This window comes from Sclerotinia sclerotiorum, genomic scaffold (genome assembly GCF_000146945.2).
Source record: "Sclerotinia sclerotiorum 1980 UF-70 scaffold_30 genomic scaffold, whole genome shotgun sequence".
NCBI lineage: Eukaryota > Fungi > Ascomycota > Leotiomycetes > Helotiales > Sclerotiniaceae > Sclerotinia > Sclerotinia sclerotiorum.
The window spans coordinates 112,736-136,867 of record NW_001820806.1 but is presented as its reverse complement, the minus strand read 5'-3'; the positions used below and the strand labels follow the sequence as shown (position 1 = coordinate 136,867).

Sequence of the window (24,132 nt, the reverse complement as noted above, 5' to 3'; positions counted from 1 at the left end):
ATCACCACTATCACCACAATCACCTTATATCATTACTTTAAGGGCCCTTTTCGCCCTTTATGAGTTCTTTTATGAATAGAATAAAAGAGGAGAGGGAGTATAAAGGGGCCGGTAGGTAGTTTAATATTTAATACTTGATAATTATTTGGTACTTATCTCCCTGCTAACATTTCCTTTTTGATATAATTATGAGGTGTTATTTGGTTGGAGGATTTGTATGGCTTTTATAGGGGTGAGTGAGTGTTTGTTTGTTTGTTTGTTTGCTTTCTTCTTATGTATTTGTTTTTCTGTTATGTTAACTTCTGGGGTTAGTGAAATATGTGGGGGTATAAATATATGTATTTATCCGAATATCTAATTATTGGCTTTGTAATATGTCATAGATGGAGGAGACGGAGAAAATGGGAAAACGGGAAAATGTGGGTGGAAGATGTAGGTGTGGCGGGGATGGAATGGGTGCTTTTAGAGGTAGGTGAGGGTTGTGGTGAGTAGCTTGACTGACGGTATTGAATTACCATCATTGTTATCATTGCTATATTTTCTGTCATGTTGTTTTTGTATACAGATATCAAATCTAAGATTACTTTGTATTCCTCCTGCAGTAATCCTTCTCTTCATCGTCATCATTCTTTCTTTATTATCTATTTTCCTTTAAAACTCCGGTCTTTTCGAGGTATGAACATTAGAGTGTGGATACATATCATGAAACGAAAAATGTGATAATATTTTCATTTGCATACGTTGAGTTGGAGGAGGGAAGATGCTTTATAGGTAGTTTGTCTGATGAGTGAGAAAGTCTCTGGAGTCCTCTTTTTGTGTGATGTGGTGTATGTTGTTTCAATAGATAAGTCTAGTACCCTACTTCTGGGCCACCCCCTAATATGGGCCACTTTCCTCACCAAAAATGACGAAAGTCAACTTTTATAACTTTCTTATTTATCGATATAATTTAACAAAATTTGAATTATATATTTATTATTTATATAATAGTAAATTCTGAAAATTTCAGATTTTTTGCGATTTTATTGGTCGAGAAATTGAAAGTTGAAATTATGATTTTCAATTTGTATAGGATTTGTATATAAAATTGAAAAGTTTGAATAACTTAAATAACTTTTCAACAAAAATTACTAAAAATAAATTATAAATTTTTTAGAAATCTTCAACTCAAATAGAGTTTAATAGATTAGAATTTTGAATTTTAAATTATATAGAAAATCTTCTATTGATATTTTTAGATTTTACAAGGATTAAAAATCAGAACATTTTGATTAATAAGATTTCTGTAAATTATTCTTTAAAATAAATTAATTTATTTGATCAATTATAATAAAAATATTCGAAAAAGATTTATAATTTATTTGTAGTAATTTTTGTTGAAAAGTTATTGAAGGTTTTCAGGATTTTTAAATTTGTATATAAATCTGTGACGGAAATCCCTGCTTTCCTCCCACCCTTATTATATAAGAAACCTCGGGTACATTAACCATGTCCACACATGATACGATTACTCGGGATAGTATACGATTCAGGTGGTCTGAGGATCAGATCCGGACAGTACTAGGTATCAATGGTTATCGGTAAAGTAAAATCATTGGAGGGATAAATATGACTTCTTTTTGCCTAGCCATTGCGACTAGGCCATTCATTTGTGTATATATAGAGTAGCTATCCCCATCTACAGGTGCTCTTCACCTGTAGATTCTAAGTTAAATACAATTGCTGGTCTATAAACACCCTTTTGGTCACAAAATCCTATACAAATTGAAAATCGAAATTTCAATCATTAATATCTCAATCAATAAAATCGCGAAAAATCTGAAATTTTCAGGATTTATTTGTAATTATATAATAATTCTGTAATTGGAATTTCAATTGATTTGATCCATTAATTGTTGAATAATTAATAGGTAAAAATCGTCAGTTTTGGTATAAAAGGGTGGTCTATATTAAGGGTGGCCCAAAAGTAGGGTACTAGACTTATTGCAAGGGGAAGAAGTTGAGGTTTTTGATAGCTGGCGAGTGCTAGCTTCTTTTCTTTGCCTCTTTACTCCTTGGGTGTATTCTGAATATCTTGTTTAAGATACGCATAATTCCGAATGGAGAACAAACTCTATATTCTCTTCTATACCTTAAGCGATTTATCCTCATTCTCCTCGTTCTTCTCATCAATATCGTCTCTTTTTCTTTAGATCCCCGCCTATCCCACAAAATATATATCCATTATATATCCTACGACATAAATATCCACTATATACATAACTACCTCTATGGATATATAAAGATCACTCACCTAGTATTAATCAACACCATGATTTTAAGTCTTCGTTCTTGATCGACCAGGTGGTTGGTTGGTTTGTGGTGAATTGGGATGGTAATGGGAATTCGAATGAATATGCTGTTAAGTGTATTTTGGGTTGGGTGATATTATAGAAGATTAGTGAGGAGAGAGTATTGATGCTGCTGCTGTTTCCATTATCATTTTAATTTTTACATTTATTGTCATTTTCATCATGAATCTTTTTTTCCTTGTATTTATTAGTGACAGTCGATATCATTGTCAACGACATATCAACATCGGTATCATCCTCACACCACTTAGTCTATTTCACAACCATCATCTTATCCTTTCGCCTGCCTATCCATTCTTTATCATTCCAACCTCAAATAGTCACAAGATTCTGTTTCTATGCCGGTATAATATGAAGCAGGCATGGGCATGAGCACCATTCTTGTCCTTTCGAAACATTTTGTGGTTGAGAATTCCAGTATTCGTATATTTATAGAGCAAGGGGGCGGGTGTGGGGGAAGAATAACGGGAAGGAGAATGGAGTGAATGCTTTTGAGGATGTACAGGAATTCACTGAAAGTTGGAACTGTGGGTTAGGAACTGAGGGTCGCGAATTAAGTGAGCGGCTGAAAAGTGAAGAGGGGAATGGAGTAAAGGCTGGGAAAGGGGAAAAGGAAATGGAGAAAATAGGGGTAGGGGTTAATGAGATTCAATCAAGTTCCTCCCGCCTCGGTCTCTATCTGAAGAGGTATATAAATATCTCTCCTAATACCATCTCCAACTCTATATAATTCAAAAGTATGAACTGCGAAGAAATATGTCACATGGCTGTAATATTTATATTGTCTCTTAAAAATTCATTTTGATGAAGCTAGAGTTTTCAATTTTAAATTTTCATAGAAACCCTGAGGTCCGTATGTATTCCAAGATCATGAAATTTCGAGGGTGGATAGGCGAAATTTTGTTAATCTTATTGTCATCGTTTCCTTTCTTTTCTGTATGATTATCGGAATCTTTTTGTTGTTTCTCATTTATTCCTCTTGCAAAAACTTTTCTGGATTTTGGCGAATTGATATGCCATGGGATTGGATTCATTTCTTACTAAAATTGATGCTGCATGCTACTTAAGCATGGACTAATAACTCAATACTTTACTCCTGATGCGAGTTGAGAGTATCTCCAGTTCCTTAGATACAAAGAATGAGAAGAAGAAAGACGTCCCTTTTATAACAGCAAGGCAAAGAACCCTAAAGTGCAGATAGTGCCTGGCTAAAGCAATGATGATTACCTGCACGGCGTCGCGGTTTTTCATCTATTCATTCGTTGAGAACTTGAGATTAGATGGATGGATATAAGTAAATCTGTTTTTGGTGTGGGAATTTTGAACTTCATTATAGGCTGGTGCTATCAGATGCCTGAACAGAGGCCAGGGAGTAGTCGGTGAATTGTCGTCTTGACAGTTGGATTTGTCTTTGGGGTGCAATGTTGGGGAGTTTCTTGAGGCTGGAGAGTGATTTGAGATTAGGAATAGGGAAGTGCTAGTAGTGAGATTTGTTTTATTACTATCACTATCAGTATGCTTCTCAATGAATCGCCATATTTTGTTATTGTTATTACCTTGCCACTAGTATTGTCATCTCCTTGTCACCATTACTATGGCTTGATTCCCTCAATATCTGCCCATCCTCAAATAGCTACAAGATTGGAAATAACTCAAGTTTGGTTTTACAATTCACATAACCTGTGAATCACAATGCGTGGGAAGTAGAGTATTTCACTGCGTGTTACTGTTTACGCCGATTTCGGTTTTGGTACTGCTTTTTGGATGTAGATGAAAGGGGAATGACAGGGGCAGGAATTTTAGAGGGATATGCGGTATGAATGCTGTTTGATGTGATAGAATAAGGTCACTAGGAGGGAGACGATGGCGTGTACTATTGGTTTGATATGTTTATGGTACGGTAGCGTAGATCTGATGACTTCAACTGTAACATAAATTCAACCAGCTCACAGAGTATTTTTTTCCTTTTAGGCCCTGAGGGCATAGTTAATTCTAGTGTGAAGTGTTTAGCCTTTATATCTGAGATATCATAGTGAGATACGATAAAATTGGGGCATCTTCAATCAAGTGCTTTCTGCTTTCTGCTTTCTGCTTTCTGCTTTCTTTTTTCCGGTTTTTCGGCCTCGGTTTCCTACATTTATGTTCAGAGGAATATATATATATCACTGTTTTATCACTGCTCACTCCATAGCATGTTAGAAATCTAAACTTAGTCTTTCCAGGACAATGTTAGTATTTGCATCGCCTCCTTTGGACTTTCCATGAATATAAGTGGAATTTAGACTAACAAGCGAGTAGACGAATAAATGTTTGTGTTAGACGGCGATATTCCACTATTGTTTATGTTGTCATCTCAGAATGCCCACCATGATTGTCATTTCTTTCACCGTGTCATCATTTTCTCGCCTTGATAAGCTGGAAATGTCTAGTCATCAGCATGAGGTCCGGAAATGTGCTTTGAAAGTTTTGGATGATAAACTGTACCGTTACGAAAGTGACCTGTTGTGATGTAACCATATTACTTGCGTTGGGCATATAGGTAAGTGGAGGAGAGAAAAAGTAAGAGATTTAATAGCGCCATTCCAATGATTGAGAATCGTGAAGTGGGAAAAGAAGGAAAAATTAAGCGAATCACCTGAACCCATCCATCGAGAAATTCGACAATACTTGTAAATTAAGCAGGTGCTTTCTCATCTGGTATCACAGCTTATCACTTTTAGAGTATATAAAGAGCAATACTTCCATCAATTTTCAATTCCATGGCACTCCGTGAAAAATCTCAGACTTGGTCCAGGCCATTTCGCAGTTTTGAAATTACTTTGCCGGATGAGGATAGGATGCGAGTACAGTGATAGATTATTCTCGTTAAGGGAGAAAGAATTGAAACCTTTTTCAATTTTGAAGGCTCGGGGTGAATTTGGGATTGACTGTCATTTCCCAAAATGAGAGTTATTAAACGTTTATTTTATTTTGTGTTTTAATGTCTTGAAAAGTTAATTGTTGTCATAAATATACCCATCATATTCTTTGCTCTTCTTGTGCGAGATAGTTTCAATACAAAGAAGGGAGGTGGGTGTCTGAGGGTTGGAATACTGTGGTTCTTTTCAACCACAGGTAGAGGTCGCTCATCAGGAAAGTCGAAGCATAGGCGAAGAGGATAAGAGGGTAGTAGTAATGGGATATCAAAAAGACGTCCTCTTAGTAGTGAATTATCCTCGAGAATGAGAGGTATTGTAAGTGACTGCAAGTGGAGATATGGTGGAAGACACTGAGAGATAGTAAGATAGCAAGTGCGGAGAACATTACCTCTATTATTACCAAACAAGATTTTGTGTTATATTATTAAGATGTGTGAGCCAAAGTCTATAAAAGGCTCGTAATCTTACATTAGTTCTACTTTTCCGTATATGAGGCAAGGCATCTATGATTTACACTTCGGATGACTATGTTTTAGATTATACGGTTCTAGTAATAGCTGTGATCTGAACTGGGTTGAAATTACTGAGCCGTTGCCATTATACTTTAAATTGCATATCATTGTGGTCTTGCTGTCATTTTTACATCTCATTAGTATTTTCTATCGTGGTAATCAGTGCTAATTTTACAATTACTTCAAATACTCTCGGTTAGGCGTTTACTTCCGAGCTGCCTTTTTTCTAGACTCCATAGATGAGCTGCTACCCTTGAGGTATGGTTTATACTTCCAAAGAATTGAATGAGTAGAGCTTCAACATACCTATTATTGAATATGTAGAGTAAGAGTTATCTCTGGCCGTCATCCTCACTGACCGAGTGGTTTTATGTTGTGCGGAAATCTCAAATGAGATAATACATTTTTGTTATCAATAATAACCTGTCTTTTATTCTCACAGAAATTTCTGCTACGTTCGTTCTTGGTTAAAAGTACGAAATTGTCTTCTGCTGTGAGTGATGTAGATCCTAATCATGCAGAAACCACTCCACGGCTTGCCCCTCGAGATATTGCCGCAATCCGACGATGGAAACAAAAGTATATAGATCAATCACAATGATCCTAATGCTTGTTTATATTTCATATCTCGTAACAGCAAGTGTGAATAAATATAAGCTAGCTCGCTCATTTGTCCTGGCATAGCTGTTTTCATGAAGAATGTTTTTCAGAATCCATTCTGGTATATCCATATATATAGTGACTTTACCGAATGAGTACTAGTACAGGTCGGATTAAAGAAGTATAAAAGGATTACCTAACAGCAGTCTATTGCTATAAAAAGCGCGCAGATCACGGAAGTTTTCACATTAAAGACAACCGCGCCAAAAGTTTCTTTAGGAGACGCTTCATGAAAATTATCTTGGTTATTAAATCCATCCATAGCATAGTAAATGCATTCAACAATATTTGCTGCTTTAGTTATGAAAGTTGTAGATATTACTGGTGCTGGATTAATGGACTATTATTATCTGTCTCCCACCGTTGTCATTTTGACTAATCAACATAGTTCTTTCTCAGAGTTTGTCAGCACCAGAGCTTCCAATTTTTCAAACTACTCCGGAAATTTTCAAGGAGTACTCCATCTCTACAAGCCATTCGGAAACACTTGGTCCAAGAATAGTAAAATAGGGAGGATATTTCAGTTTGCTATGGCTCTTATATAAATCCATCCTATTCATATACACTCTAACCACTCTCATCACTCTTGTTCTCCCAAACACCCAATTTCCCCATTCATTGACCCGCCTTATGAACTTGACAAACACAATCCCCGATATAAAAGCTCAGTAGCTTTCTCTTTTCCTCTCATATCCCCGCTACTACGAGGAGGCAGTGCTACAGTATGATGATGACAGGACACAGATGCCAACGCCGTACTCAACTTGAGAAGTTTATGAATTCTTCCTCTACATGTTACTCGAAATAACTGTACCGCAGCGTGGGGTGTTGTGGATTAATGTCAACGTGAAATAAACCGACGCTATCAATGTAGTATTAATATATGCTATCATCGTAGGATGTAGTTGCCGTCGTCTCCTAGCATCTCCGGATAAAACTTCAGAGCATACGTATACAAGAAACCTTGTTATCCTTCAACTATATCCATGATCCTACATCGACTCAGGATTTACATTTGTGTATATCCTCCAAGATTCGATTCAGCTCAGGGTTATTTCCTTTCAACAACTATATAGTTAGAGTGATATATATCATAGACAGTTTTTTTTTAGGAAGGCTGTGTCATGCAAAATATTCTCCAATCATAATCTTACAATTTGGTCAGAGTTACAAGTTACATGAGATTTCATTTTTTTAATCTAATCTTCTTAACCTCTCAATATTCTTCAGTAAAACTTCCATAAAAATCTCTCAAGGAAGGATATTATAAATACTGATTGTTTTTCCTAATTTCCAGGTGTTGTATAATATCAATAGACTCCCTGCCAATATACAAAAGTCGTCTGCTTGAAATGTTTCAGCATTTTCTTAGCAAAAGATATCGGTCGTGGAAATAGAAGAGAAAAGATCAGAAAGAGTTTATCGTTTCAATATTTTGTTCTTCAACCTGTACTATCATTGTTGTCATTACCAACTCTGTCATGACAATAAGTGTTGCCATCTCTTTCGACAGTCGAAAATCAGTTCGTTGTGGTATCTTCCCCGGGATCATTAAATCTATCGCAAAGACTCCTACCTACCTGTGTCACAAAATTCTGCTAGTGCAGTCTAATGCGTTCATATTTTACGTCTTTATCCTTTCACAACTTCATTGCCATGATCCCATCTTGGGATTACGGACCCTACACTCGCACTACACCGCATAATCAAGATTTCGACGACTGAAATTATTTTATGATTATAATTTAATTTTAAAAACCATCTACCAATTACCCTATAAATAAAAAAGGAGCAAAGCTTCCAGCCAGATCTCGCAAGACTTGACTATGTGATTGATACATGTCTCCTTCTTAACAGGATCCCTTATCCACTTTTCTCAAGCTTCCTCAGTAAAATCCTCGTTCCATGTCGTGGAATAACCATCGTCGTATACCCCATCGTAAGTTTCTTACTATCATCTGCTAATTTAAATTCATAATTCGTCAATAAATGCGCGAGGATTTGCTTCAACGATGCGCTGACGTACCAGCGGCCAGGACTAAAGGAAAAGTTAGCATATATATCACATTTTGACAGAAAAAATATATAATATATACTCACCAAGCCTTCTTACTAGCTCCCCAGAACGGAAACCCAGTATTAACATCCGTATACTTCATCCTCGGTTCTTCTCTTCCTCTATCCTCCGGAAGCACAAATCTAAACCCGTCAAACGTCTCAGGATCATTATAATATCTCGGAGATTTCATCAATGCATCTTGAGGAACTGCGATAATATTACCCTTTGGGATAATCTGACCGGAAGAAAACGTAAAAGGTTTCATGACTTTGCGTTGAATGGAAAGAGCATCGAGGGGATTCATACGAGCTGATTCGCGGAGAAAACTTTCCATCAAAGGCATGTTTTTGTATTGTTTTTCCTCGGGGAAGGAAAGCATGGTGCGGATTTCTTCGGTGAGGGGTTCGATGTATTCGGGGTGTAGACAGAGATTGTAGATTGTGAAGGTTAGGACGAGAGGGAGTTGATGGGCGGAGGCGAAGGTTAGAGCGATCATTTGTTGGACTATGCGTTCTACGGTGCGTTGTTTGGGAGTTGTAGATGATTCCTGTAGGGGGTTAATAATTTTCAATTAAAAGATGTGAGAATTGAGATTCTTACGATAACCCAAGTTATGCAGTCAGACTATGGCAAGATTAGAAATTGTCTCCTGATGAATTTCGCTATGACTTACAGGCAAAGTCTTCTTCTCCTCAATATCCCTCAGCCGTTGAATAACCAAAGGTCTAATATGCGTCGCTAGCTTTTCCATTGCACCACTCCAAGCCATGATTGCGGGGCAAGCGTACCTAATCAAAATCAGAATTGAAGATATGTGGAAGAATAGGATACTCACGGGATAATGAATGCAGGCATATAACGACAGAATTCCATCGACAAAATTACATCGTTGGAGTATCTCAAAACGGCATCCACATAATCTTGATTGTTTGCTTGTAAAGTGTTAGCAAAACTAAAAGTCAAGTAAAAGACCGCCTTTAATGAATATACCTAGTTCATCTCCAACAAGCACTTGACAATTGATTCTCAAGCCTACCGCTTCCGATAAACCTAATACAGAAACTGAAGTCCAGTCTACTCTAAAGTCAGTAAGGCTATCTCGTCATGAAAAAGGATGGCATTAAAATTCCTCACCATTGATAACCTTTCCTTTGGACAAAACTTGGGAAAAAGCTTCCTCAATCTTTTGCTGAATCTTAGGTCTCAATGCCGGTTGATTTGTCCTCAGTAGAAACTTGAGAACTCTTCCTGGGACAGTGTCATGAGGGTCAATAGTTCCTTGCTCAAAGCCATAGAATGTGTATTTTGCTTTTACTCTCTACATCCACACCGTTAGTTAAAAGGTCATTTTATTTTGCACTATTGATTCTCAACAGAAATGAATAAACTTACATCTTCCATAGCATCATGCAAAGATAAATGATCTTGAGAACTTTCGTTTACTTCCGCGATGTGCTCCTCTGACGAGACAAAAACTTGGTACTCATCAAGAGCAGGAATAGCAAATGGTTCTCCCTTTGCCTAAATCTCAGTTAGCTTTGCTTTGAAACAGGACTTGCCATCAAGGCATGGTGTAAAACACCTGATCGTAGGCTTTTTGAATAATGTCTGGAGCATTGAAGACATATTTGATGCTGCTCAACCACTTTCCCCAACGCAACTTAGGTCCGGAAATGAGTATATTTCGCTGTCAAAGTTAGCGACTGCTCGATAGCACAGGAGGAGAAAGATCTACTCACGGGTCGATTGCGGTAGATAGACGTTGTGACATATAGTCTATTCAAAATGATCAAAATTACACAGGTATCGAACACCACCTCAGAGGTTATCCTCCAAGCACTTGCTTGAGAGCGAACCAGTTCGAAAAGTTCCTGAAGCATTTTGACAACACGTATTGATATTGTGACTGTGACTATGACTATGACCAAAACCAAAACCAGAGTTCACGAGAAGAAGAAAGTCAACCTAGTCAAGAGTATATCGCGTAGCAACTACCTCAAGACGCCTATTACCGAACTAATATGATACACGAGAAGGTGGGGGGGATCTGATATTGAGGCTTCGCATCAGGCAGAACAATTAAAATTACCAACTCGCATTCATTCTTAAGCCGAGCCGTGATAGCAAGCGCACCATCGACGGCGGCGGTGAGATAGATATTAGCCGCTGACATGCCAACTTTTGAACGTGATGAACCGATTGTGATATTAAGTCACATAAGTGCCGGAAACACAGGTAATCTTACCTCCGATAATTCATTAATTCATTAGAATACCCATTAAAACTTAATCGTTCCTTCGCGCAACGCAGACACAATAACATGAAGTGCGGGGCAGATCATACAGAGCGAGCAATGTAGCTTCGGGAGCCAAACCGTTTTGAGCAATTTCCCGAACTGGCAGTGGGGCGAAAGTTCGCACCATAGAGACAAGTTTGGTTGGTGCACGAAGTGGTGCATGAAGAAACGTTGAAGCCTACAATAGTACAATATAAAAAGTCTGGGCAGGTGAATTAAACACATAAAGTTAAGCGCAATCGATTAATGTCGATTTCTGGACCGTGTTACTGGAAATTGCGAATTGTTGCTTTACCGGAGGATTCTAACCTTGACAGAAACATATACCGAAAAACGTGGAAGTCATCACAGTGGGATGAGAGATCATTGGTCGAATTTTCAAATATATAAGCTTGTCAAAATTATTGCAATATATCTTTGTGCTGTGCCATGCTACGGTTATGTGAGGCTTTTCGTTTTGGCTTTTTAGGGTTGTTCAAATGTGTGGTGGGGAACATGACGCTGGGATTTTGTGATTGGGGTCCAAAGATGATCTTCTTCAAGCCTGGGTACGAAAATAGTGGTGTGATGAAGAATATGTCAGCGGCGGTGCTCTCTTTTCATTAAGCTAATATCCTTTCAGATAATAAATAAAGTATGGTTACAATATCAATACGCACGTCGATTTAAATTCTTTAGCGTGGAAGCAGGAGACTGTATCGGTGCATATTTGATAGTCTCAATATATTATTCTCATGGTTCAGATATTAAATTGCACCGCACGTGTTGTACAAAAGTGGGATGTGCCGGATGTAATCGCATGGCAGTGTAGCATTGCCTCGGTAGCCTACCTATTCATAGAATGTTCAAAGTAACATTGAAGGGATTGATTTCTAAAATCAGCTTTTGAGTTTGAATTGCTGATCGTAGTCAGCATCCTGCAGCGCGTTGGGGTACTTTGTTACTCATAAAAATACTGAGGTGAGAGTTAAGTAAGGTCAGTGAACCTTTCGAAAAGTGGTTCTATGCTGTAATTCTAACCGAGCTGAATCAGTGAGCATTTGGCCTAGGTCAGGGGTAGTTTTCCCTAGGGTATGCGGGGTGATGCGCCCCCTCTATGCGCCTGGGAACTTTTTTTTGCTTTGTAAAGGGATATCCTTGATAGAATCATCTGAAATTATAGCAAAAATAATCGCGGCTAGAAGTAAAAGTTACCTTGGTGATGTTGAATATCATCCGTGAAGTATGTCGGCACTAGGTGACATTCAAAAGGATGAGGTTGATTCTAGGTTCTGGTGGCTGACTGTGACGTGATTGGTCAGCAACGACTGCAGAGTAACAATGTGTCTACCGTGACAATTTAGCACAGAGACGTTGGCAATGAGATGAAATTATAATAAATCAAAATCTGGGTATTTACTATATGAATTTTAAAACGAAGATAAAAGAATATTCCTAAGCCCCCCCAAAATCGTAAGACATCCGTTATGCCTGCCATAATCGTTGCTTTAACCAACCCAAACTTTCCACATAAACTATAAACCATCCAACACCCACTGAAATTAAACTAGACGTGCTCATAATAGGTACTCTCACGCTCTGGTCCCGTAGCGAGCTCGTGAGTAACCTCATATCGCTGTTTGACCCTGACATTGTCCAATGGAAGAATGTTCTGCTCGCTCGTTACACTACTTGCTCCATCGGTAGGACTATGATTGTTTTTTGATTCTCCCGCTCGCACATAGTTGTCTCTACCAGTAAATGTATCAAGTGTTCCCATCAATCTATTTCTCTTGTTGTTGCGTAGATAGACTTCGCAGGCTTTGGGTGGTGTGTATTTGGAAGGTTTCGTGCCTTCTTCCTTGGAGAAAAGGCCGCGGATAGAAGCCATGCAGACCACTACGATTGCTGAGAGAAATGAATGTTAGATTGACAGTCCTCTACAAAGATATGTAAAAGTGGAGGCTTACCAATTGTAGTCTCAATAGCGGACCACATGTAAAGCCAAGAAGTATCAGGCATACGGGTCAATGAGCTGACGACTGTAGTTCTTACAATGGCGAAAATGATTGTGATAAGAGCCAGAGAGAAAATGATACCGAAAGTAATCTTTCTCTTCATTTTCATTTGCGTTCCCCACAACATACTAATTGGAATAACCATTACTATGCAAGTTAGTCAATGCTAACTCAAAGAAAAGATAATAAAACTTACTCAAAGCATCGGTCAAAACATCCCAAACACAGTTCAACTTTAAAGTAACTTGCTGGAAGTTTACCGCAGAGTCCGTGGTGCATTTTGTTTCAATTGTTGTCAAAGGAACGAACAAACAATGATATTGAATGGTACCAATGCAAGCAAAGTAAGTGCAGATGGTGAAAATAGTTATTGGCCACCATATATATTCAACCTTTGCAACATGCGAACCAAGTCGTCGAATGAAGAGCAAGAAAGAGAACTTGACAGACCATAAGGTCGAATAGAAAAGGATAATGACAACTCCAGATGCTCTGGAATAAGCCTCACTTCTGGCAACGAAATCTGCTCCAGGCATTTTGATCTGAGCAGATACGGCCATAAGATCGAACATTTCTTGAGCGTGAATCTGCCATAGTATTGCGCTGGCGAGAGCGAGAGCCAAAGCGAGGAATGCAAAAATATCGTCGTTGTAAAGACTTTTGAAGGTCTTGATTCTAGAGAATGTACGTAAGGCCATGCATATTGCTGCGATTGCAAAACCTCCCCATATAACACCCTGATAGAATGTTAGTTATTTCATTAGCGGCAAGGTTATAACAAGTGCACGTACCAAGAAGGTTTGCATATCAACCTTTGTTGGCTGGACTGCAGCCATTGAGCCTGGGGCAGCGGAAGACGTAGACATGGTGTATGATGCTTCAACCTTGAGGAAGTTGGTTGGGATATTGAATCAGTGGAGAAGGATTTTCCACAATACAAGAAAAACAGCGTGCTCTTCAAATCTCTGAACGTGGAGAGAAGGTAGTGCTTATCTACTGCCATTGATTAGTGAGATGCCACATGGAACAACAAGGATGTGGCGCAGTTGTGGGGTCTTCTCGATCACAACACTTTAGGATGGGGTCTCCGTGGAAGTCAATGAAACCGCCCATTGTAATCAGTATGCCCACTGTGCCATAACAGATGCATGGCAGTGCCATTAATCTACTAGAGTGGTGTAAGCGTTAAATTAGCAGAGTTACAATCTTTGTAATAGCTTCTGCAGCATTTCTGCAAGAATCTCATAGTTATTCAGTCGTCTACCTCCGCTAAAGCCTGTGGAGACCCCCAATTGCGTTAGATGCCGAGTCCATGCCCCTGCATGCATTCGTGATTGCCCCTCTCGACCCACGTCCTCACTAATCACACTAAAAACTGTCATCACAAAATGGCATTATTGTGCCAAATCTTTATTTATATGCCTATCTAAATTGTGTGACAGGAGGAGTCACGGAGGAGTGTGTCAAGTCCCATTTTTCCAGCCGCCGGCTGGATATGAGATCGGCGTGTGCCATGTGGCCAGTGCGTGTAATTTTGTGCAATCACATTTGCTACAAATCCACCTGCCTATCTTGGGACTAGCAATCTCGTCACCACATGGCTGAGTGTGATATCATCGTGTGTCTCGCATATCTCGCGTGCGGAGAATTATTATCGATGATATTGCACGTTTAATGAAGATTGTATCTTGTTTGGTGTATGTCCGTGTGGAAAATCCAAACAATTAAGTTTTTTTGTGCCAGATTTTTGTGACAGAACCGTTATTCGGGTTCCATGCCACGTGCAACGTCTATGTCGACATCTGGACGACCCGTTGGTATGGGACAGCGGCTGGCTCATGATACTACTACACTTTGACGCCGAAGTCTAAAATGGCATCCGGACCAAATTTAAAGACTAATGGTCTTTAAGAAGCCTCGGCCGTTCTAGATCATATTGTCACTTTGAATTTGAAGCCAGGCAGGCATAACGTAGGTGAATAGTGAATGCAGCAAAAAAGGCATAGAATTATAACTGAAGTGCAAGGATCTGGCAATTGGTATATTATTTCGTAGTTAAAAAATAATTTGTGAAATTTATTTGGACCTTTCAACGCTACAAATAGGATAAAACTATATACATGAAAATAAAATAAAAGAACTATGGTATCGCAACTCCCGAGTTTGGTTTGGAAATTCCGCCCCCGCATTTTCAATATTGGTTATACTTCTCTCTTTCCGTCAAATCCATGAACACATCCATGCTTTTGACTGGACCCGTAATTCCAAGGGAAGGAGTGCTTTCATCCAAGACTGGAAACTTTCCATTAATTCCAGGCGCCAGCTTGACATCAAAGCGTCTGAAAATAATAGCAACAAAAGCGTAAACCTGCTCTTTAGCCATGACGCGTCCAGGGCAGTAGCTAATTCCGCCACCAAATGGTCGGTAAGAAGAATGCTTTAGCAAGCCCTTGTCTCTAACGAATCTCTCTGCATCAAAGTTTTTGTAATCTTTACCCCAAACACTCTCGTTCATGTGTAGTTGACGAGATGGCATGAGCACATTGGATCCAGGTTGCATTAATTTGTTACCAATCATAGTAGGCTGCTTGACTTGGCGACTCATCATTGCACCTCCGTTCAAACGTAGCGATTCTTGGAATGCGCCATCAAGGTTAGGAGAATTGGCACAGAGATATTTGATGTCAAGGCCACCGTCTTTCCAGCCTGCTTCTAATTCGTCGCGAACTCGCTCCATAAGAGGTACGTTGTAAACGAGATGTGCAATAAGCCAGAATGAGATATTGTACTCGTTTGAATTTGCACTTTGAATTGTTAGCAACTTATACTCAAATATGAAGATCAAAAAAATAAATGATCACTTACGCCCAGTAAATCAATAAAAGCATGCAAGCTCTGCTTTCGATATCAATGCCAACGATCTCTTGTGCTTTAAGAATCGTTCCAATTCCCCAAGCTTGACCAGCACGCTCGTTTTCCGGAAGACGAGCAAATTCTGCCATCGTCTTCTGCATTGTTTTGCGAGCGTTGGCTACTTTGGCAGAGAATATTTCTGGAAGGCCGAAGAAAACCATCCAAGCACTATCGTTGAAGTCCAACATGTTTTCCACAATGTTTGGATTGAGCTTATGGAGGGCTTTGTCGAACATGGAAAATGTTGCAGCTTCAACGAGGGTAGATCGGCAAAGAGCTTTTAATGAGACACGGCGAGTGAGACCATTTCTACTCAACGTACAAAAGTCCATCTTTGGTGGTTGGAGGGTGTCCTTGAGGGAAACGATGAATTTCTCGGACATTTCAGTCATGTGTACACCAGGAAGCAACTGGGCAATATAAACTTCCTCGATGAGCTTAACCAGAGATAGTTGCTTAGGGTTGACAGGATTCTTATGCATATAGCATTTGTCTCCAGGAATGGGAACATGCCAGGCCAACTTTAACGCTTTACCAGTGAAGCCAAAGTTAGAAAGAATTTGAGACAAGTGACCATCCCAACTTAGAGTGGCTACATTTCTGTAGACTTCTGCGACATCCCGAGGCCCTGTAACAATGTAGAACAGTTTTGAAGCCACTTGAATTGCGAAAGGTTCGTGAGTGCGACCAGTATAATCCCTAGAATACAATTATTATTATCACATTTCGGCTCAAGAACGTATGAATATGATAGCAGGAAAAGAAATGGATGTAATGAGATAAAAATGGAAGTGCCAACATACAAGCCACGCTCGATCAAACTATCAGAGTTTTGGAAGAAACTAAGACTGTGTCCCAGAACTACATACTGTCAGTAAAGTTTCAGCTAGATCAAAAGGAATACCTACATGGTACCCAGTAGGGAAGTTCAATAGGGTCTTGCGGTCTAAGATATGGTCGAATGGTAAATCTCCACAAACGCCATGATAAAAGCCAAACGCTGAATACAGCCGCAGCAAGAAAGTAAGGTTGATATTCACTTGTAGATATAAATCTCCAAGCGGGGTTGAGAAACATTGTGAAAGGGTTGTCACTCAATTGAGCCTTGTGAGATATGAATTATATGAAGTCAAGATGAGATGCTTGTGAGAACGAAAGGAGTACACGCGAATTTCTTCAAGTGATGATCCAAAGGGATCGGCATAAGTAGATATACTTTTCATACTCATCCCTCCACTGTTGACCATGATAGACACCAGGCAAACCGACTTCACCGATACTAGTCACATAATGCTGATTGTGCAATGGGGTCCTGTTCAAAATTCCAAATATCCGACGATGCGCTGCCCCTTGATCGCCCCCATCACCCACATGGGCGTCAATGGGTATTGAGATTCTGCCTTGAACTCCATCACAAATTACTATCACGAACTATCGTGATGAGATATTACCCAAATGAGAAATCTTCCGAGTTGTTAATTAATTATTTTCGAGTTCCTGCATGGACCACATTTTCACATCAAATTTATATTTCGTGCTAAAGCTGCGCACTAAAATTTAGTTTCACATCAGGTGACAGGGATTAAAATCATCCCCTGTTGATTTTCATGTACAAGATGGTATTTGCGTATCGACACGATAGATACCAAGCCTGTATCGACCTCCCTATGCAAGCTAAACCCCCAGGCATCAGCATAACTCAGTCTGGCCAAGTACGATCAGCAGCTTGTAACAGCCCCATCTGCAGTTAGCCACGGCTTTCAAATCTTAAGGGTAATTCTAATGTTTGGCAGACACCCCTGGTGGGTAAACGGTGAACGGTGCTTGTGTATCATGCCATGCACTTTCTCTCATCCAAGAATGGCGTGGAAGAGGTTCACAACATTTATGAGACAGAGGGTGTTGAGTTCTATTTCTACCTCTGATTTTACGTGCAAACATATTGCCCGCCACCAGACAAATAATTTACGATCTTGAGTGGTTCACAATAATCAGCCGACCATGACTTTGCAGCAAGACAGAGCTCTGTCCAGCAAGGACACCGAGTCTATCGATAAAGATATGAGCGCCGTGGCCATTACGGATATCTCAAGCCCCACAAGCCTTGGAAGCTCCGAATCTGACGGTCTCTTTCTTCACTCATGGCGTCTTGCGGCTGTTATCGGGTCTTTGTGCTTAGGAATTTTCCTCCTGGCATTGGACATGAACATTATCGCCGTTGCAATTCCTAGAATTACATCTGATTTTCATGCATTGGAAGATGTGGCCTGGTATGGCTCAGCATATCTTCTCACCGTTACGGCATTCCAACCTTTGTTCGGTAATTTATACAAATACTTTGATCCTAAGATCGTATATATGGGATCGATAGTTTTATTTGAGTGTAAGTCATTGAATGCAACAATCTGATGGTATCTGACTTAAGACAGTGGGGTCAATTCTATGCGCAGCAGCACCTTCTTCCAGTGTCCTCATTGGAGGACGATCTGTTCTAGGTTTTGGGGCTGCCGGGATTTATCAAGGAAGTCTTGCCATTGTCAATTTTGTGGTAGAACTCGAAAAGAGACCAATGTACCAAGGCATTGTAATCAGCTCTTTCGCTATCAGTGTCTGCATCGGGCCTGTACTTGGTGGTGTTTTCACTGACAAAGCTAGTTGGAGGTGGTGCTTCTGGATGTAATGATTCCCTTTATTTTGATACCCTGATGCTTTGACACATACTAATAATAAAATAGTAATGTACCTATGGGCGCTGTTGTCCTTGTCTTTATCTTGCTATTCTTCCGAATGGGAGGTACACAGAACTCAAATCGTTCCTTGAACCTTTCAACTAAATTGAGGCGTATGGATATTGGCGGAGTCCTACTGTTTTTAGGAGCAATATACTGCCTTCTTCTAGCATTACAATGGGGTGGACAGACTCTACCATGGAAATCTTCTAAAGTTATCGGATTGTTCGTTGGTTTTGGTTTGCTCATCATATCCTTCGGTATTTTACAATGGAAACGTGGTGAACATGCCACAATTCCATTGCGAATCCTTCGACAAAGATCAATTCTCATGGGAAGCATATTCCTTATGTTATTTGGCATGATGAGTTTTGTCTATGCTTACTACCTGCCCATTTACTTCCAATCCATTCAAGGCGTCACCGCTATACAAAGTGGCACCCGTTTCATCGCAATAGTCCTTCCTCAAATAATTGGTTTGTCGCTCACTGGGGCTATCGTCACAAAATGGGGATATTATGTCCCATATATGATTCTTGGAACGATAATTGCAATGGTCGGTGCCGGTCTTCTCACTACCATTGACACCAGTACTTCGACGGTACGATGGGCCGCATATATGGTAATCAATGGATGGGGTACTGGAATGGCACAACAGCTTCCCTACACTGCGCTACAGATTGTATTGAGTGAAGAAGATGCACCTACTGGAAATGCCATTGCGGTATTTATGTATCAGATTGGTTCTTCCGTCTCCGTTTCCATCGCACAATCCCTCTTTCTGTCAAGGTTACAAACCAGTGTACCGGCTCATACCACTGCTGTATCAGCAGACGCGATTATCAAGGTCGGCGCTAGTGGTTTGCAGGATTTGGCTGATGGATCGGCGATTGTCTTAGCTGCATTGAGAGAAGCGTACACAATTGCTATTAGGGATGCAATGTATTATGCCTTGGCTGCAGCTTGTTTATCTTTACCTTTTGCTTGTGGGATGCAATGGTTCAATCTCAAGAAGGTTGCGGAGGAAAGAAGGAAAGCAAAGGATGAGGGAAAGTCTGATGAGTTAGGAAGCTCGGCCATAACAAACAGTGTAGTTGGATCCGAGAAAGTCTAGGATGCAGGAGTATTTTGTGTGACATTCCAGAGTAATGTAATAGATTTTGTATAACACCTCTCTTGAAGTAAATTCTTGGCTAGATTTCTTGGCTAGATTGTTGAAATTTCCATAAGAACTTCCCGTTGACTGAACGAGATCAAAAGTCACAAGCAGGATTTTCAGTCACAATTCATATGGTACCCTATTGTCAATGGTATATTGATTCATCATTCATTAAGATCCGTTACGCCATAATTTAAATCCATCCTTCCTGTCCATATGATACCATCCAGCTCATAATCCAAGTAAAAATACAACCAAAACTTTATCCTCAACCCAAACCGTAATCGTGACTCCAGCATATTTCATGCCCCTTCATCCTACCACAACGCTAACATCAAAACCAAAATCTGTCACAAAACCACATAAGTAGTTGGTCGTCTTCGGGAATACCAAATTCCAGTCTAAGATTTGTGTGAGTTAATCAATACCTTTAAATCTTGAAGCATCATATAAGATTACATACCAGAATACAAATAATAGTATCTAAAAACTCGGATTAGTTGAAAATTTATTTCGGTAGATATATATACTTAGAGTATGTGTACTCACAATCCATCCAGTCCAGGCTCTCAACAGCAAAAGCAGCCTTTGCCAGCATACCCAGAAGTATCAAAATGACGCATGATATCTGAGTGGGAGATGTGTGTGTAGCTTTGCAGTTACTGGAGTATTGGGCATGGGAGTTATTGAAGTGTTGAAGTTGAGTCAAGCGCTGGTCGGCGAGGAGAGCGGGGAAATGCATCTTTTGTGTTTGAGGAATGCGTGTGTATGTATGTATGTATGGGGTAGATAGCAGGAAAGAATACCGAAAACAGATATTGAAGTAATTCGTCTATTGATATACTTGTGATTTTTCTTATAGTATAAGGTTACCAAGAGAGTTGGAAGGGTGTTTCGAAATATCGCTTGGCGTGGCTTTCTGGTGAATATCATAGACATAGATAGACACAGCCTGGTTAGGTACCTAGTATCAGATATCAAATATCAGGCTATCTTTTAACAACGGCCGATCATGGGTAGAAAATTGATGTAGCGTAGCGATGCTTCCTGTACCTGAGCGGGGGCGGATATGCTAGTCTAGCACAGTGGATAACCATGTGAGTAGCCCCAGCACAGTGGGTAAGCTACATCACAGTTGATTAGGCCCCCAACTTTGATGATCTGAGCCTTCACAGACTATCGACTATCAAAAACTAAAAACTACCGAGTATCGTTCGACACAACTTTCCCCCATTATTGAACACTGCAATGCCTCAAAATTGGTAATCTAGTTGCGTAACTTCCTAAATCGTCATTTGCTCCGTTTTGTTTGTGATTTTTTTGGGGGCCACTGATATAAATGTAAGATCTTACCGGCTATGCAACGGCTTTGCTAAGTGCTTACTCTGTATGTCTCATTTAATGCACAGTTAGATGATTGGTTAAATTTCCGACTTGGTGCGGATATTTTCTCGATACTGCTTTATCAGGAATAGAATAATAGAGGTGATCAATTTTCAGCCCAGAAAAGCATAATAAATTGATGGATGAACATCATTTGAAAATAAACATCTCTCCACACCTAATCACAATTAAAAATGTGCGGAGGTACATCACAGAGTAATCCCCTTTGGACCCTTACAAGTGTAAGCTCGAGGTTGAATTCTCTTATTAATTCAATCATCTCCCTGTAATTTGTTTTAAGCGCTGTGCCTTTCGACCGCATTCCCTGCCTGCGGACACCCCATGCCAAAGTCCCATATTTCCATTTTCGGGTTTATCGCCCGAGAAATTGTTTTCGACGCGAAGCTTGGAAATTATTAATTGTTCTCTTCTGGTTTGTGAATAGCATCCTTCATCACAGTTGTTGTTATTGTTTAGTTGACAATCATGGCTGGCTATTCATTATTCCTAGGCTTTATCATTCCCGTGGCAGGATGGGTTTTGTACGTGCTGTATTGTTTGGCTGTCAACTACAATCTAGCTAGGAAGACAGGTCTACCCCTCGTGATCTTGCCCATCGATTCCGGTAATCCTCTTTGGATGGCCGTTGATACAAAAATTCTACCATACTTCAAAAATCTACCTTTCACCAAAAACTTTACCCGTTTCAATTATCGAGGATGGGAAATTCACGATCGATTCAGAGCGCATCAGGAGATAGGCGATGCATTTATCCTCGTGACGCCCGGGAAGAATTGGTTACAGCTTTGCAATGCAGAGACTCTAATCGACATCAATGCCCGTAGTAGGGAATTTACCAGGCCAACGGAGATGCTAGCGATGTTAAACGTCTTTGGACCTAATCTTGGGACAACGGAAGGAGCTCAATGGCAGCGTCATCGCAAAATCACAGCCACATGTTTCAATGAGAACAACAATGAAATTGTATGGGCAGAAGTAATTCGTCAAGCAACCGGAATGCGAAAGTATTGGTCATCAAAATCTTCAATCAATACTATTGGCGATGATGTACGAACACTGTCATTACACGTCATGTCTAGTGCTGGTTTTGGGAAATCATATCCGTATCAAGGAGCAGAGGAAGAGTCTAGTACTCAAGGCTCTGCTAATATCAGAGATGCATTGAAGTTGATATTGGATAATTGTATCGCTTTGGTTGCTCTAGGTCCCAAAAATTTGGATAAATGGTGGTTACCAAAAAGTTGGAAACCTCTTCATGATGCAACCGTCACATTCCAGAACTACATGACAAATGCATATGAAGAAGGGAAAAAAGCTGCAGCGGATGGAAGCACACACGGGAATAATCTGATGACTTCACTTGTACGTGCGTCTCAAGCGGAGAGCAAGGAAGCATCGAGTCAGGGTGGCTTGACAGAGCAAGAAATTTATGGAAATATTTTCGTATTCAATTTTGCTGGTCATGATACCACTGCCAACACATTAGCTTTTGGTATTGCGTTAATTGCTACTCGTCCTGATGTTCAAGATTGGATTGCAGAGGAGATTAACGAAGTATTCGGTGATCAAGAACCAGAAACTTCAAACTATGCAGAGATATTTCCACGTTTGAAGCGCTGTCTCGCTGTGACAGTAAGCAATCCCCAAACAATCCATCAAATGCATAAGATCTCAAAAACTTACTAATTCTCCTACAGTACGAAACAGTACGTCTCTACACACCAGTAGCCATCGTCAAAACCAGTGGTCCCGAACCCCGAGAACTCAAAGTCAACGACTCAACTCACGTGCTTCCACCACACACCATGATCATACCCAGTTACTCAGCCATGCATACACATCCCCGACACTGGGGATCTAATTCCCTTGCCTGGGAACCTTCACGTTGGATCATACCCGCTTCGACTTCTCCATCTGACACCGCACTTGCATCACCTCCATCTCAACCAAATACTTCAAACCTCGCTACTGAAACATTCCTCGAGTTCCCAAAAGCTTCTAATCCATTTATTGCCTGGTCAGGCGGCGCTCGTGTTTGTCCTGGGAAGAAATTCTCCCAAGTCGAATTTGTAGGTGTATTGGTGGGATTGTTTAAGGATTATAGGGTTAAACCTGTACAGCTTGAGGGAGAGAGTGAGAAAGAGGCGATAGAGAGGTTGAAGGGGTTGATTAAGGAGGATACGGGGTTTAGATTGTTGTTGCAGTTGTTACATCCCGAGAGGATGTTTTTCAAATGGGAGAAGAGAGTTTGATAGGTTTTTTTATGGGATGGGGGGGAAGGGGGTGGTTTGGGGTGGATATTTTAGAGTGCGAGGGGGGATGTAATTTAGAATTTCAATTTTGGATGTATAAAATTCTTCGATAATTTTCTCTCAATCTGAATATCATGATTTGTTTTCACATAATAATAAGCACAGAAAAATGAGCTATCAAGGTAGATATCTCTTGACTGTATCAAAGTTGTGTGAGTTAATATCTGCTTTGAGCATGCAACTAATGTTACAATTCCAGTTTTCTAGTCTAGTCATCGAAAGAAAGACGAAAGTTTACTCATTGTCACACACTATCACATCACTTCTTATCCTCACTATAAGATTTCACAACCTCTACTATCATCCATGTTTTTTTTTATCAGCGTCATCCTCTCACACCAATTAACAAACAAACTGTTGGTACGAGAAGGATACGGAAGACGTAGCACCCACGGATTACGTAGGTCCTGTATGTCTAATTGTATTCTGTCTAAAGAGCTAGCTACATATTGAAAGTAGTAAGTCTTATATAGACTTACTAAAAGAGCTAGTCTCTTTCGCGTTCGCTTAGTTCTTTATTACAGTAGTAATTGAATTGAAGTCATTCACTTCGTTCACACACAAACCAAAACCTTCCCATTCCCATTCCCTACTCTAGAAATCTTTACACATGGGAAGATAATATATTACTATCCACTAGACTTTTCACCATGATTCCGAACGTATCATATGTAACCCATCAGCTTCAGTCGAATCTAGGTATTTTAATTTGGGTTATTTATACTTTTTAGGGGGAGAGAAGGGGGAGAGAAGGGGGGAGGAGGTAGGTAGCTATAGGTGTATAAAACTCGATGGATTTTTTAATCTTGTTCTTTTGGAAAA

General features: G+C 39.9%; 8 protein-coding genes across 8 annotated transcripts; 3 read left to right on the top strand and 5 right to left on the bottom strand.

The window, feature by feature from the left end:
* Window positions 1–3,681: 3,681 nt before the first annotated feature.
* Window positions 3,682–4,335, bottom strand: SS1G_14170 (predicted protein; the record flags this gene model as incomplete). The annotated part of the gene is made up of 3 exons (XM_001584837.1): window positions 3,682–3,793; window positions 4,079–4,174; window positions 4,226–4,335. 3 exons carry the CDS (start codon window positions 4,333–4,335, stop codon window positions 3,682–3,684), a joined length of 318 nt encoding a protein of 105 aa, XP_001584887.1.
* Window positions 4,336–6,743: 2,408 nt separating this feature from the next.
* Window positions 6,744–7,209, top strand: SS1G_14169 (predicted protein; the record flags this gene model as incomplete). The annotated part of the gene is made up of 2 exons (XM_001584836.1): window positions 6,744–6,942; window positions 7,157–7,209. 2 exons carry the CDS (start codon window positions 6,744–6,746, stop codon window positions 7,207–7,209), a joined length of 252 nt encoding a protein of 83 aa, XP_001584886.1.
* Window positions 7,210–8,304: 1,095 nt separating this feature from the next.
* SS1G_14168 (hypothetical protein) lies at window positions 8,305–10,380 on the bottom strand (the record flags this gene model as incomplete). Its single annotated transcript, XM_001584835.1, has 9 exons — window positions 8,305–8,479; window positions 8,542–9,047; window positions 9,101–9,124; window positions 9,174–9,288; window positions 9,336–9,420; window positions 9,635–9,818; window positions 9,893–10,021; window positions 10,083–10,187; window positions 10,240–10,380. The coding sequence occupies 9 exons, from the start codon at window positions 10,378–10,380 to the stop codon at window positions 8,305–8,307; spliced, it is 1,464 nt and encodes a 487-aa protein (XP_001584885.1).
* A 1,962-nt stretch (window positions 10,381–12,342) lies between these two features.
* SS1G_14167 (hypothetical protein) lies at window positions 12,343–13,659 on the bottom strand (the record flags this gene model as incomplete). The annotated part of the gene is made up of 4 exons (XM_001584834.1): window positions 12,343–12,674; window positions 12,746–12,940; window positions 12,990–13,530; window positions 13,585–13,659. 4 exons carry the CDS (start codon window positions 13,657–13,659, stop codon window positions 12,343–12,345), a joined length of 1,143 nt encoding a protein of 380 aa, XP_001584884.1.
* A 1,325-nt stretch (window positions 13,660–14,984) lies between these two features.
* On the bottom strand, window positions 14,985–16,783 carry SS1G_14166 (hypothetical protein; the record flags this gene model as incomplete). Its single annotated transcript, XM_001584833.1, has 4 exons — window positions 14,985–15,597; window positions 15,659–16,405; window positions 16,510–16,567; window positions 16,615–16,783. 4 exons carry the CDS (start codon window positions 16,781–16,783, stop codon window positions 14,985–14,987), a joined length of 1,587 nt encoding a protein of 528 aa, XP_001584883.1.
* Window positions 16,784–17,707: 924 nt separating this feature from the next.
* Window positions 17,708–19,549, top strand: SS1G_14165 (hypothetical protein; the record flags this gene model as incomplete). The annotated part of the gene is made up of 3 exons (XM_001584832.1): window positions 17,708–18,089; window positions 18,136–18,382; window positions 18,442–19,549. The coding sequence occupies 3 exons, from the start codon at window positions 17,708–17,710 to the stop codon at window positions 19,547–19,549; spliced, it is 1,737 nt and encodes a 578-aa protein (XP_001584882.1).
* Window positions 19,550–19,906: 357 nt separating this feature from the next.
* SS1G_14164 (predicted protein) lies at window positions 19,907–20,336 on the bottom strand (the record flags this gene model as incomplete). Its single annotated transcript, XM_001584831.1, has 2 exons — window positions 19,907–19,995; window positions 20,144–20,336. The coding sequence occupies 2 exons, from the start codon at window positions 20,334–20,336 to the stop codon at window positions 19,907–19,909; spliced, it is 282 nt and encodes a 93-aa protein (XP_001584881.1).
* A 1,127-nt stretch (window positions 20,337–21,463) lies between these two features.
* Window positions 21,464–23,250, top strand: SS1G_14163 (hypothetical protein; the record flags this gene model as incomplete). Its single annotated transcript, XM_001584830.1, has 2 exons — window positions 21,464–22,630; window positions 22,696–23,250. The coding sequence occupies 2 exons, from the start codon at window positions 21,464–21,466 to the stop codon at window positions 23,248–23,250; spliced, it is 1,722 nt and encodes a 573-aa protein (XP_001584880.1).
* Between the last annotated feature and the right edge of the window lie 882 nt (window positions 23,251–24,132).